Source organism: Bombus flavifrons, chromosome 7 (assembly GCF_040668555.2).
Source record: "Bombus flavifrons isolate JBK064 chromosome 7, iyBomFlav1_principal, whole genome shotgun sequence".
Classification (NCBI taxonomy): domain Eukaryota; kingdom Metazoa; phylum Arthropoda; class Insecta; order Hymenoptera; family Apidae; genus Bombus; species Bombus flavifrons.
The window spans coordinates 16,520,574-16,534,585 of record NC_138448.1 but is presented as its reverse complement, the minus strand read 5'-3'; the positions used below and the strand labels follow the sequence as shown (position 1 = coordinate 16,534,585).

Genomic DNA, 14,012 nt, shown 5'->3' with positions numbered 1-14,012 from the left:
AAAAATCAACATGGAAGACAAGAAGGTTCTCGTTCTGCGCATACGTGACAATGTCTCGGACAGAGATAGAGACATTCTATTCATCTTTATCTATCTTACAAGGAAAAGGATTTTGCTATCTTGAACATAGGAATATATTCCTATAGCCTCTCTGGTTTCTAAATATAATAATTGAAGCAACTTCACACAATCATACTAAAAACAAGTTCTGATGACAGCGTAACATGATTTTATCATATATATATAATATATTAAAATTTAAAAAGTGGGAGCTGTTATCTCTTCTAACAATTTTAATAGCATTAAAGTGGTCCACAATTATTACATTTCGACCGGACATAAATCGTTTAACAGAATTACATAAATGTCCAGCATGTTTTGGTATTTCTGCATGCAATTATATTCATGAAATAGATATCGCATTTCATGATTTTTATTCCGTGTTTGCATATTTTTTTGGAGTAAAAAATGTATTTTTTGGATCCTTTAATAATAGCAGAGTTGTTCTGAAGAAGTTAGCACAAAATTCAGAATTAGATGAATTTGATCGAATGCTTTGCGAAAACAAAAGAATTTCTCACATTTGTATAAAAAATGCAAAAGAAATAGATAATAAAGTTGAAGTCAATTTCCATGAACTTATCAAAAAAGAAGTTCATGTGAATTCTACGAAAAATAACTTCAATCATTTAAAACTTTGTCCTACTGTTCAACATTTAAATGATCTCTTAAGTAATGTATATCGTAATGAGAAAAATATCGATAGAAAAATACTTCATATTAATATTTGGGTATTAACAGTTCTTAATCCTGAGCCTCTCCTTCTACAGGTACATATATACTTGTTTATGTCAAATTATTTAAATATAAATTCACAAAATTTACTTACATTAACTAAACTAATCAAAAAATGTATTATTTTTATATTATATTATTTTTCATATATAGGGATTTCTACATAAGCTTTTATCAGCAAAGACAATTGAAACATACAGCTTTATATGCTTATAAAATGCTTTGATAAAATGAACTAAAATATCTTTGTTTATAGATATTATCTACAAATAAAGATTGGCCAGTACCAAGATATTTTGGTACCTGTGGTCGCATTTTAATTGAGGAATATGTTGGGATGCCGTTAACTGCTTATTATAATGAACCATGGTTACGTAGGGCTAAATTAGCTTCGAGTCTTCTAGATGCTGCTTATAAATTTACTTACAAAGATGATAATTTTGGCTTCTATTTAACTGATATATCTGCTGATAATATAGCAGTTGATTCAATTGATAATGTAAAATTTGTAGATCTAGAAAATGTCATTATTGTTGACAGAAACATTGCTCCTACAGGTAATCTAAAAATAATTGAAAAAATCTTTGCGTTTATTAGAAAAAGAATAAAGCACAGAGTAACACTCATATCCCAGTTTATTTAAGAATTTTATATACTTCTTAGAGAGATCAACTACATGGAGTCAATTACAAGTAAATACTGAGAATTTTAGCTGCTCAGAATGTCTGGCATTTTCTGGTATTGATATATGTAGTCATAAAGTTAGTGATCACAATTACTATGCAATATGCAAGGTTGGTTCTTATTATTTGAGAACATAATATGTATACTAACTTATTATTTGTATAAATATATTGTGACAAAATGAAAATGAACTAAGCAAATTCATTTAAATTTAAGTCAACATCATTTTCGATAGAAAGATTATTTACATAAAATATTTTACATTTATAGATATTATTAGCAATAAATATAAATAACAGTATACTACCTGGTGGTCTACTACACGATATACCTGCAGATATATTCAAAAATTATCCAGATGTAGAACATTTAATACAACAATGTGTGTATCCCCAAACACTACTCAGTAGAATAGATGCTGGAATGCAACTTAAAAAACTGTTAGATTTTATAATACAAAACCAAATATAAGAATTAAATAAGAATTAAATAAAATTATGCAATTAATTGTAATCTATTGTTAAAATAAATTATTATGTAGCAATTAATATCACAATTAACTGAGATAAATCAGTGTCATTCTATCAATTTTCAGAACATGTTATTATTTGCAAAAATATCTTTATTTTAATAAATAAAACAGTTGTACATAAAATACAATAAATAAGCTCTAATATGATCTACATTTTTATGCTCTCTTTATGAAAATCAAATTACACAAAATACAATAAATAAGCTCTAATATGATCTACATTTTTATGCTCTCTTTATGAAAGTCAAATTATGATAATATTCAAAATATTTATACATATTTTATTTCGATGTGTATAAAATGAAACATAAATAAACGCATTTGTTATTTTCTTATCAAACGATATTTTTATGTGCTACATATCTAAAAAATGCACAGTTGTATTCGTACAAGAGCACTCTCTTTATTATTTTATCATGGAGTTTTAAAAAGTAATGCTATATGCTCCTTTTCTAAAAAAAAGCTCGCTATCTTTCAGTCTAATAATACAAAGGTTTATATATCTTGTAACGATATACTATGTTTAACCATCTGTTCTTCTAATATTGATATCCTTTCCTGTAATTTTTGTATTACATCGTCTTTTTTAGCAATATCAATCTTTAAACGCGCTATCATCATATCTTTATCTTCGTTTAAGTCTTGTAACAATTGATTCGTTGATGGCCGATTCTCGGGCTCTTCTTGAACTAATTGACTTACTATATGCGCCTAACAAACATTGATTACCTTTACCTTCAATTAGTATTTTATTAAAATATCATCTTGTTTTAAATACACATACCCACTTAAGATGAGTAGCAGCTAATGTTGTTGGTATATGTCCCATTTTCAAACTATTAATTATTTCAATTCTTTCCATTTGAGTTCTTGTATGCACTATCAGCTCTAAAAGTACTATTCCTAAACTATATATGTCACTCTGGAAGAAGAAATGTTGCTTTATAATATCTTTATAAATTATTATTTATTTACAGAAAAAAGCAATACTTTAGGATCACATTTTCCTTGTAGTTGCTCTGGCGCTGCATACATTTGTGTTCCTATTATGGAATGGTGATTTTCACTTCGTAATGGACAAGCTAATCCAAAATCTCCTAACTGTATTTGTAGCTGCCCTGACGTTGAAATAAATATATTGCTTGGCTGAAGTTGTGTAAAAAATTACATATATTTTTAAGCAATAAAGTAAAAGCTCTTTAGGTATTTTATTTGAATCATAATCTTTTCATTTTCTTGCTTTACCTTTATGTCATGATGCACAATTCCACGAGAATGTATGTAGTCTAAACCATGAAGAGTTTGTGTTAATATTGCAATGAGCATTTCTTGTGGCGTTACCTCTATCCTTTCGTCAAGCCACTGTTGAAGTGTCTTTTCACAAAGAGCCATTTGAATATACAATGTTGTATATTTATTCTTTAACATCATATATAAATTAGATATATATATATATATATATCTAATATATATCTATCTATCTATATATATATATATATATATATAGATAGATAGATATATATTAGATATATATAGTAATACATATATACATACTGTTTGAGGTATATATGGTAAAAGCATCCTACTTTTACTGGATTCTTCATATGAATTACTGCCATCAGTATAATTTGTATTATTTTCTGTTTTATTATTTTGATGTTTGCTATCGTTCCTAAAAGATATACTGTTTGAATTAGTTCTCTCCTCATCCTTCTTAACATTTTCTTCTATAACAAGAGATGAATTCAATTTATAGGATCTTAATAATATCATGGTTAATCACAAATTATTTGATATAATTAGATGTACCAGACTTATAATTTGTCCATTTACTACGTTGTGACAACATGTCCTGTTTGTCATTTTCTTTTGGACTTTCACTACTCCCAGTATCCAAACTTTGTTGACTTTGTGAACTGGAAGTCTGATTTATCCACGATCTATATTCATTTGTTTTGTTATGTTCAATAGAACCTAATTTGCTTTGCAAATGACTTAAGGATACTAAATGCTGCTTTGAAGGCAACATTGGTTCAATCCATGCACCTTTATATGAAACTATATTGGTATGATTTAATTTGGCAAGAGTTTTCACTTCTTCAAGATGCTGCATTATATTTTTAACTCGATCAGAACGGACTGTTATCTTCTTAATGGCATATTCAATACCATCAAGACGATGTAAAGCTTTAAAAACATAACCAAATCCTCCAGCAGCAATAAAGCTTATTTCTTGAAACTCTCTATGATACCGGGACCATTCTGTCATTGATGGTCTACATAAACTGAATTATATAAATAATAATAATAATAATAATAATAATTATAATAATAATAATAATAATAATAATAATAAAAAATAATAATAATAATAATAATTATTATTATTATATAAATTAAAACTAAATTTGTATATCAAATATAATATAGCTTCCTTGTAATTGTACTTTGGAAAATATGGTATTAAATTTTACCTTGAAATCTGAAGTGAATTTTCACAACCGACTGCTGCACGTGTAACTGTAAACAAGTGATACAGTGCTTGTTGATATTGATTTCTTAATGGTTCGAATTCTATCATATTGTAGGAATCATCAATTAGTTCCAATTTGTGAAGTCTATCACAAATAGCTAAAAACAACCATAGAAATTATTTCACAATCTATCTAAAAATTTATTAAGACACTAAAGAATTTAAAAATTGTTGAAATTTGAAATAAAAATGTGATATGGAACATAATTCCTTAATTGAAATGTTTTAAACAATGGAAATTACTTTTTTAAATACTACTTGATAATTACTTTTGATAAAAGATAAAATTTTTAATATACTGCATGGTTAAATAACTGAATTATTGACAAGAAGCTCTTGCTTACTTTAAAATTGTTATATTTAATTTTTAAATTGTATAAATACAAGAATTTTTCATACTAACATAAAGATATAAAAATTAGTTGTTATAAAGAATATAAATATATTACCAAAATACAATTTATTCCTGCGTACTGAATCATCTTCAAATAGTATACACAATTGCTGTATGAGTGATTCAATTAAAAGACTAGTAGAAGTTCTAACTATGCTCACAATTTGCCTATTGTTCAGGCTACTTTCATTGTCCAAACATAGTGTTGGATTTGCATTGTTACCTAAAAAGTAAAAACGATATAACAAAATATCAGTCGGAGGCTACTTAAAGTAATTGAAATTTTGTAATTATTATTCCAGATAATGACCGATTTACTGCCTAAAAATTAATTTTTGTACTATTATTGTTTTTGATTGAAACGATACATTTTTTTACTAAAATTGGTAAATTATCGATTAAATAAATGCAGATGACAATATAAAAAGACTAAAATTATAGTTATTAGAACTGTTACTACGAATACATTTAAAAAACGCGCGGGAGTTTAAGGTTATATTATTTACCTCTATCAAATGTAGTTGCGCTGGATAGTGTATCCCAAAGATTAGTTAGAGGTGAGTTATTATCAACCATTTTTGAACTTATTACATTTTTACATCAATACTTGTATTATTGTAAATCCATGTACACTATCGTAGGGATAAGATACTCTCGTGGTCACTGATTGCACTATTCGCCAACAAGATTGCCACCCTGAAATCTTAGGTATAAACCAAAGGATACTAAAAAGAAAGTCAGAAAAATGTCAAACGGACGTTGTGCAGTGCGATCTTGTTTCTGTAATCAACAATGCTATTGTATTACGTCGGTAAATCTATGCATCCTTTGTATGATTAGCTAGCTTAAATACCTTAGTAAATTGGTAGTATCTGCCATGAAACGTCGCGTCGTGGAAAATCGCAGGGATATCATGGGATGTGTGTGTTTTGGTTTTAATTAATTTTAAGATAAATATATCTAGGCTTAGTCCATAGTGTGTACTTTTTATACAAAGATGCAGTGTCTGACTTGGAACAAGTGGTTTTAAGTCCTAGTTTTAAGCCTTAGTCTTAAGCTCTGCTTTTAAGTCTTAGCTTTAAGTTTCGTCGTTAGTTTTAAACGTTATTGTCAAGTTTTAATTTGAAATCACATCGTTTGTTTAGTTTTAGCATATTTGTGAAGATCGATGTATTTGATTGGTATTTTTCTACAGAAGCAAGATTTTGGCGACCTTTTTGCTTTTTTCATTGGTTTTTTGTGAGTTTGTGAGTCAGACTACCTATGTTTGGTAATATATAATTAATAATTGATTTGAAAATAGAAAGATGAAAATAGAAAAGATTCAAAAATTCACATTTTTATGTGTTAGATACATGAAATTACAGCTTTAAGTTTTGAAACTAATTAAACGAATCATTTAAGTAATTCATTACTTTGACGGTGTGCAATACTTTCTAAAGTATTACAGTGGTATAGGATTCTATACTTCATTGCGATTACAGGATATCTTATTCTATATTTTATTTATAATTTCATATATATAAACTTTATTTAGTTTTAATTCAAACCGGCACTATGTACTGAATCGATAACGCCGTATGTGGCACGAAAATGGTAAAAGGGTCAGATGAGCCTCAAAACATGAGGCACGAAAAAGCACTACATGTCACGTTTATTCTGTACTTTGTGCTCAGGCCAAATCAGTAGGTAAATCGCCGATAAATATTTATTTATCTGTTCATTTATTTATATATTTTTATATTTATATATGTTTATATTTATATATTTATATATCTATTTATGTACTTATTTATTTATAAATTTTTAGTTTTTATATAAACATATTTTTATTACATTATTATAAATTTGTTCTTATTCTTTATTTTTGCGAGTAAAAGTCTACATATCCCTTACAGAAGAAACATTTAAATCAAGTGTAATATAAAAATGTCACCTTTGCGTTCAGAAGTATATTCTTTTCGAGAAATATTTACTATTAAAGAGAATATTTTTGTTATGCGTATGGTAATAATCCCTTGCAACATTAAGTTTTTTAGTTATATTTTCTTATTTCTATTCCATTCAAGTTTATTATTAAATTTATAATATTTTATCTTTCTTAATTTAAAAAATATATAACATTTCGTTTTATAGCTTTGTCTGGATTTATCATAATTGTTTTAGTAATAGAAAAATAACTAGCTAGAGAATGTTAATTATATTTCAAAGACACCGAAACCTCTCGCGTTTGCGCAGAGCGATGTCCGATGTTGTCACCATATTAATCTTTTTGTCATCACTCGGCGGATACTCGCCTCTATGTTTTAGTATAGGAGTGTTCAGGCCTATGTTGTGTATATGACATATATACATGTATATAGTTATCATAAATATATATCATGACATATATCATGTATATAGTTAACATAAATTTAATTAATTGAAACTAGCAATAGACGTTTCAATATCGGTTACTGCTTATAAAACGGAAAATTAATATCTATAGATTGAAAGTCAATTTTAATCTTATAGGGAAAATTGCAATATGAGTAAATAATTTTTATAATTTTAATAAACAATAAAAAATATTGTATATAATTTTACAGTAATACAGAATACAGAATCACATTAATAAACTAAATAAATTACTAAAACAAGCCTTTTTCGAAATACATAGTAGATAATCGCTATATTAACCATTGTTTTGTTGCTTTGATCTGTATGCTGGTAGGTTCTTTTTTAACAGGACCCATTTTTTTGTAAAAAAAAACATTTTGATTGTAAAAGACAATAACTCACTAATCAATTATAATTACTTATAAGTTATAAAAAATTACATTTCTTACAAAACATATTTTATAACTAATTAGTAATGAATTATTTATATAACAAATCGTATCTCTTCATTTTTGTTTTAAAAACATCTAACATATGATGTTAATGGTTAAGTAAGATACAAGTTAAATTCATAGGTACATTCGTAAAATCAAGCAAAGATATCTCAATTCTTGAATAAATGACAATATAACCGATACAAATAGTATAATTCAATATGTTCAATAGAATAGAATGAAAAATAACTTTTTTTATCGATTATATTTTATTAATCGCATACTAAGCAAACAAAAAATGTATAGTATCATGCTATTTTCACCTAGATATAGCACGTAACTTTTAGATTATGTAATGCGAGAAAGAGGTGAATACGGAAGAGAAAGCTAGACAATGTCATGTTGGTATCCATACGACCTTGAAATGTAATATAGTGCGTAGTGCAGTTGGTGGCATACATTGTTGCACGTGGTATGGAGTCATTGACTTTAGAAATACTTTCCACTTTCTACTTAACATGTCCTTGCTGATTTGACCTCCTTTGATCTCTTATCCCTTCTTTTCCCTACATCTTATACGTTGACTATAAGTACATCATAAAATAACGTCATATTAATTATATTTCCTAAAATATCAAGCATATAGAGTTATATAAATTAATTAATTAATCATAGATTAATTTTCATAAACAATTTTAGATTGTATAATAAAATAAAACAGATCTTATAGTTGATATGTATTCTTATTTTGATGAATCAATAGTTATAAAGATTGGCAAATTTTTTTTTTCGTAACACTTATTTATAAATAAATAGACTACGGATGGTTATGCGTATTCATGTTTTTATAAATGCAAGTAAAGAACTTAGAGTTTTACTCTCTAAATATTATAACTAATACTGCATTTTGGATATGCTTATATTTTTGAATATTATGTTCATTCTTTATATTTTTGTATATTTAAATTTTCTATAAATGTATAAACACCTTCAGTAAAAACTCTAAGTTTAGAGAAGTGACACTAATCATCTATGATGAAATAATACACAATAAAAAATAATAAACAAATAAAACAAACTAGGTTTGACAATCAAACATGTGAAATTTTATAAGTAAATTTTACAAATTTGTGTGAAAGGAAATCCATAATCTAAAATTCCCAATTTATCAATTCACTAATATCGTTAGTTTGTAAATTATTGCGCAATTTTGATAACAAATATTTGAATGAACAATTTCTATTTAAATATTAACTGTTAATATATATTTATTCGAAGTATAATCATATTCATAAGAATATTTCGAGATAAGAAATACGAAAAATACCAAACCGGTTATTCTAATCGGTTGATTTAAATACAATGATCAAAAAGAAATGTCTAACTCCTTTTACGATTGTTTTCGAAATTAAGCTCCATCACTATACTGATACAAAATAAATATAAGAATATGTCTTGATAAAATTGATCTAGAATATATGATTAGAATATATAATTTTGTGTCACTTATTTTGAGTTATCGTATCAATTAAAACTAAGCATTGGTCAATAAACACAGTTAGTACATATTTTAAAGCTTTACTTTCCTTCCATAAATATATATAAACATGCAGTATTCAACAAAAGTACTGGCACAAATTAGGTTTTCCTACAATTAATAAAATTCTTTATCAAAATCTCTTGTAAAATATAATTCTAATCTAGATGTTAAGTATATTGTAATTCGTTATTGGTAAGTATCTGTATAATGAAAATTAATAATAAAAATACACTATAGACTATTTTTAACGAAACATAAGATTTTAATTACTATAAAATCGACACAAAAATTAATTTGATACTGATCTAGGAATTAAGATACCGTCAAAAAAATAATAGCTTCAGAAATTTTGATTTCTTATACCATAGGTTAGTTCTAAATAAGGATTAAAATTGATATTTTCGATATTTACTTACGATATATTTAATCTTTAAATTCGAAAGTTATATTACAGAAAGAAGTTAAATAAAAAATTATGAATTTTTATAAATTTATTAAAAAAAATGTCCTATACCCATATTTTGTATATATCTATGTAGCGTATTATAGTTAGAAACATTTGATATTTTCTAAACATTTATGAGAAATTTCAAGGTACAAGCTACACAGAATACAATACAATATGCAAAAATATATGAAATATTCAAAGTACAGTACTCACATTAGTATAATATTTAACAGGTAAAAGAATCTCTATGTAGATTTCATATTTTTAACTATGTTTATAAAAATATAAAATTACATAAACATCCGCAATTTGATTGAAGATTACACACAAAAAAAAAGTGTCAATTTTTACTGAGTTTCAAATTTTTATGCTACTTGATGGTTAAAAATGAATACTAAACTTAAACTTGAAATATTCCAAATAATGACAAAAATATACAGGTATCTAATCCGAAATAAAAGGTGTAATATTGCACTGTAGTTATAGATTAATTAGGTGTGCGATAAATTTTAAAATTGTACCCCTGTAAAACCCAAAATATGCAACTTATTATCTTCAATTAAGATGTTTTATTGATCTTGTCTGTATACAATGGATTGATATGTCAACTTTCGTCTCGACTTTTCAATCTACAGGACGGTGAAAGACCTGGAAGACGCGGTGGTCAATAAAAAAACAAATGAACCAGGTTATGTTTTCTCTTCGCTTTGCCATTTTGGTTTCAGCACGATCGCGAGTCATTTCTAAGGTCGCCGCTGGCATAGCTTAAAACAAGTCGCGTTAAGATTGGTCAAGGTACGACATCGCTCTAGAGTTGATTGCTACCTCGACCGTAACCCCACTACTCTTGCCTCCCTACCCTCGAGATTTCTATTTGGTCCATAGCCCCACCAACCATCGCCCGACCTCTTGTACCTTCGACGCGACGTCTCGGAACTGGAATCCTCGTCGATCTCGCCGCGACCCCGACACTGCGTGTGTTTAAGCCACGTAAGTCGTGTTGACCCACGTGCCTCCACAGGATCGTACATTGCACTAATGGCACCTTATGCACTTAATTTGATATGTTATTGTTATACATATCGTGAAAATAATTATTTACTTTTTTTTACCAAAAAAACTTTTTATTAAGGAATAAAGAGAAATAAAAATATATGTTTTTTAACTTTTCTAGTTACAAGTTATAAACTACCGATTTTAATTAATTCTCCTCTGCGGCATTAATAGATATGATGATAAAAGAAATTAAATATTCTAAATAAATCTTATGTTTTATCAATCACTTTAGGTAGAATGAATTTTGAATAGTTCCATATTAGTGATTTCTGGTATTATTATTGAAATTTTACAAAATCGCAAGTTACTAGTTATCAGTACCAATAAATCTTTTTTATAACAACAATAAATCTGATGTAAAAGAAGTTAGATTTTCAATTAAATTTTTCAAATTACTGGTAATTTGATTATACTATATGACATAAAACTACAGAGTTATAAATATATATATATATATAATCTATAACTACTAACTTGTCTATTTACTAATATTATTAGCTAATAGATTATCAGTTATTATAGCTAGCAGAACAGTAAAAGGATCCATGCAATCGTTTATCAGGTTTACGTTTCACAATAATGTCTAATTGGTAATTATGCAATTTAGTGATTTTTCTCAATTGAGATTATTTGTTAACTTCTTATTAAAAAATATTCTTTATTCAAAATTTTACAAGACTCAAATTACGAATTGCTAATTCTAATCTATTTTCTTCTATGACAGTAAGTTTGGTGATAAAAAAATTTTATAATTTATCAATTATTTTTGGCAAAATTGCAAAATTGTAAAAGAGAAGCCTATAACTTACAAATTATAATTTAATTATATATTGATCGCTAGATTATTATCATTAAATTACCATCGATTAGTAAATTATTGTTCAAAATATAATGCAGTTGCAAATGACAATTAAGATTTGAAACGATAATTTTGTTTACATTCACGTGTTAGAAAGTGTTGTTGACATATTTTAAATACGCATTAAAAGTATCGTTAATTAATGTATTATATAATACACATGTACTTCGCATTCTATTGTTATCTCTTTTTGTAATAGAGATATGAGTGCGCAATAACGATTCCGAGTCCGAATGTATGTAAAATAATTGAATGCGGTTTGACGTAATTCAAACCCGGAAACATGTTTCGAAAGTGCTCCTTATAGTACAATAAAAATTATCAAAGCACGCGATAAAATTAATTTAAAAAAAGTTGTGATAAAAACTTGATGTAGTTCTTTTTCTAATGTAGTAAACTCCTGAGTATATTTATTTTATGTATATTTCTATTTTAATGTTCAATTTTGAAAGCATAATAATGTGGCGGCGATAAATTCAGGTTTGAAGAAATATACGTCGGCCTATCTATTTATTATCTGACTTATTACCTGAATCAACGAATATGTATCGATGAAGGGCCACTATCATAATGTTCTAATTACATATACTTTTGAAAATTGATATACAATTTAATATAATTTATAAGTCTCAATTTATCCAATATATGTATGTATAAGTTATTTCAATAACATTAAATATTACATGTAAAATGAATAAAATATTAACAATATTGAAAAAATACTATATATTGTAATATTATGAATATTACAATATAAAGAAATATAAAAAAGGTATTAAAATGTATCAAAACTGCAGAAAGATATTAAAAAATCAATAAATTGTACTAGAATCGTTATATCATCTTCAATATAACATAACATATAAAATATCAAGAATATTAAGAAACATATTTTGCTTTAAATTGTACTAAAATAATCAGCATATACACATGTACTTGTAAACCCCAATTTATCTACTTTATACATTATTCTAACGAGATATTTAAAAAATATGAAACTACATTAAACATATTAAAAATATTGTAAGATACAAAAATATTTTAAAAATATTAAGTAGTATTAAAAAATGAATAAATTTATGATGTTCTATTTTGAATTATACCAGCAAAATTACTTAGATATCTTTGAAACCAAACTGGATTCAAACAGAATTGAAAAAAGTTTTCCTTGATCTTCATTTTCATTTTGAGGTTATTTATGAATTGACAGAAATAACGAAGAAAGGAATTAAAGTATTCAAAAACATTCGATGAAATTTTAATACTGTTAGATACGGTGTTGTTGCTACCGTCACTGCTATCGTCTACACACTACACACCACCAGCACAGTCTCTCAGGGGCACCACTACACAAAAAGCGAGGAGTACCAGTGTAGCCCCGTCGTTCTTGCCACCGCACGCGGCGTCCAATGCCCCGTCCGGAGGTAGCAGCCGTGGTTTCCACTCGGCACACGTGCACCGCGCGCAGTGGGTCATTGCTCTCCTGTGTTCGAAAGTAATATCGTTACAGCGCACGGCACTTGTCCCAGGCATGATCACCACGAAATCCAGCAAATTTGCTCATTTATAATTAATTACGTACTAATATATACCTATAATGAACTCACTAGATTCTTCAACTTTTTTTTAATTTCTTGTCTAACGTAACCAATTTCTTCAATTCCATAGGTTTGTTTAGTAATTATGTTAAATTTTAATATGTACAAATTTGTAAGTATCTTAGGTAAAATGTTTGTCGAATTTTATTGTGATAAAATAAAAGATAAAATTTTCGTATATCGTGACAAAAAGAGAACTAATGATACATACCAAGGAAACAATAATGACAGATAAGGCAAGGATAGTCAACTAGTGACGAAAACTGAAAGAAAGAAAGAGAAAGTAATACACGCGCCGATCATGAATTCACCAACACATCTGCGTCGACCGGATTTAACCTCTGGCAGCTTCCTGTACCGGCTGTTAAATATCATGCAGACTGCCTTTTCCTCGTCATTAATGAACACTCTTTTTCGATGTGCTAATGTTTTTGCATTTACAGGTGTACATGAATACCTGATAACTAATGTTTTTTACTTTTATAAAAATATTTTACTTTTTGTATTTTTCAAAATACATGCATATAAACATTGGGAATTAAAGATCTTATTTCTTTCAATTTAATGTTTATGATTATATATAATATATATATATAAATTATAACATGTATGTAGTATTTCATACATGTATTTACAAAAGTTGTTATTTTTAAAATAAAACGAAAATATAACAGTGTTGTATTTTAATACCGTTTATTTACTAATTTTTGCATTTTTTACTCAAAAATTTACTAAATAGAAATAACTGTTTATCTATATA

The 14,012-nt window shown here is 26.9% G+C and overlaps 2 protein-coding genes across 4 annotated transcripts; one reads left to right on the top strand and one right to left on the bottom strand.

The window, feature by feature from the left end:
• Positions 1-88: 88 nt before the first annotated feature.
• Positions 89-2,156, top strand: LOC138181476 (divergent protein kinase domain 2A). Its single transcript, XM_069116294.1, has 4 exons — positions 89-830; positions 1,052-1,352; positions 1,459-1,589; positions 1,750-2,156. Exons 1-4 carry the CDS (start codon positions 225-227, stop codon positions 1,948-1,950), a joined length of 1,239 nt encoding a protein of 412 aa, XP_068972395.1. The 5' UTR covers positions 89-224; the 3' UTR covers positions 1,951-2,156.
• A 115-nt stretch (positions 2,157-2,271) lies between these two features.
• On the bottom strand, positions 2,272-6,202 carry LOC138181474 (eukaryotic translation initiation factor 2-alpha kinase 1). 3 transcript variants are annotated; one of them, XM_069116292.1, is made up of 10 exons: positions 5,792-6,194; positions 5,445-5,663; positions 4,994-5,161; positions 4,486-4,642; positions 3,821-4,296; positions 3,566-3,738; positions 3,257-3,430; positions 3,002-3,157; positions 2,796-2,933; positions 2,272-2,722 (listed from the first exon to the last, which is right to left on the bottom strand). In XM_069116292.1, the coding sequence occupies exons 2-10, from the start codon at positions 5,512-5,514 to the stop codon at positions 2,507-2,509; spliced, it is 1,728 nt and encodes a 575-aa protein (XP_068972393.1). In that variant the 5' UTR covers positions 5,515-5,663; positions 5,792-6,194; the 3' UTR covers positions 2,272-2,506. The 3 variants fall into 3 exon arrangements, with proteins under 3 accessions (XP_068972393.1, XP_068972392.1, XP_068972394.1); XM_069116291.1 differs by having other exon boundaries at positions 5,445-6,194; XM_069116293.1 differs by having other exon boundaries at positions 2,600-2,740; positions 5,445-6,202.
• Between the last annotated feature and the right edge of the window lie 7,810 nt (positions 6,203-14,012).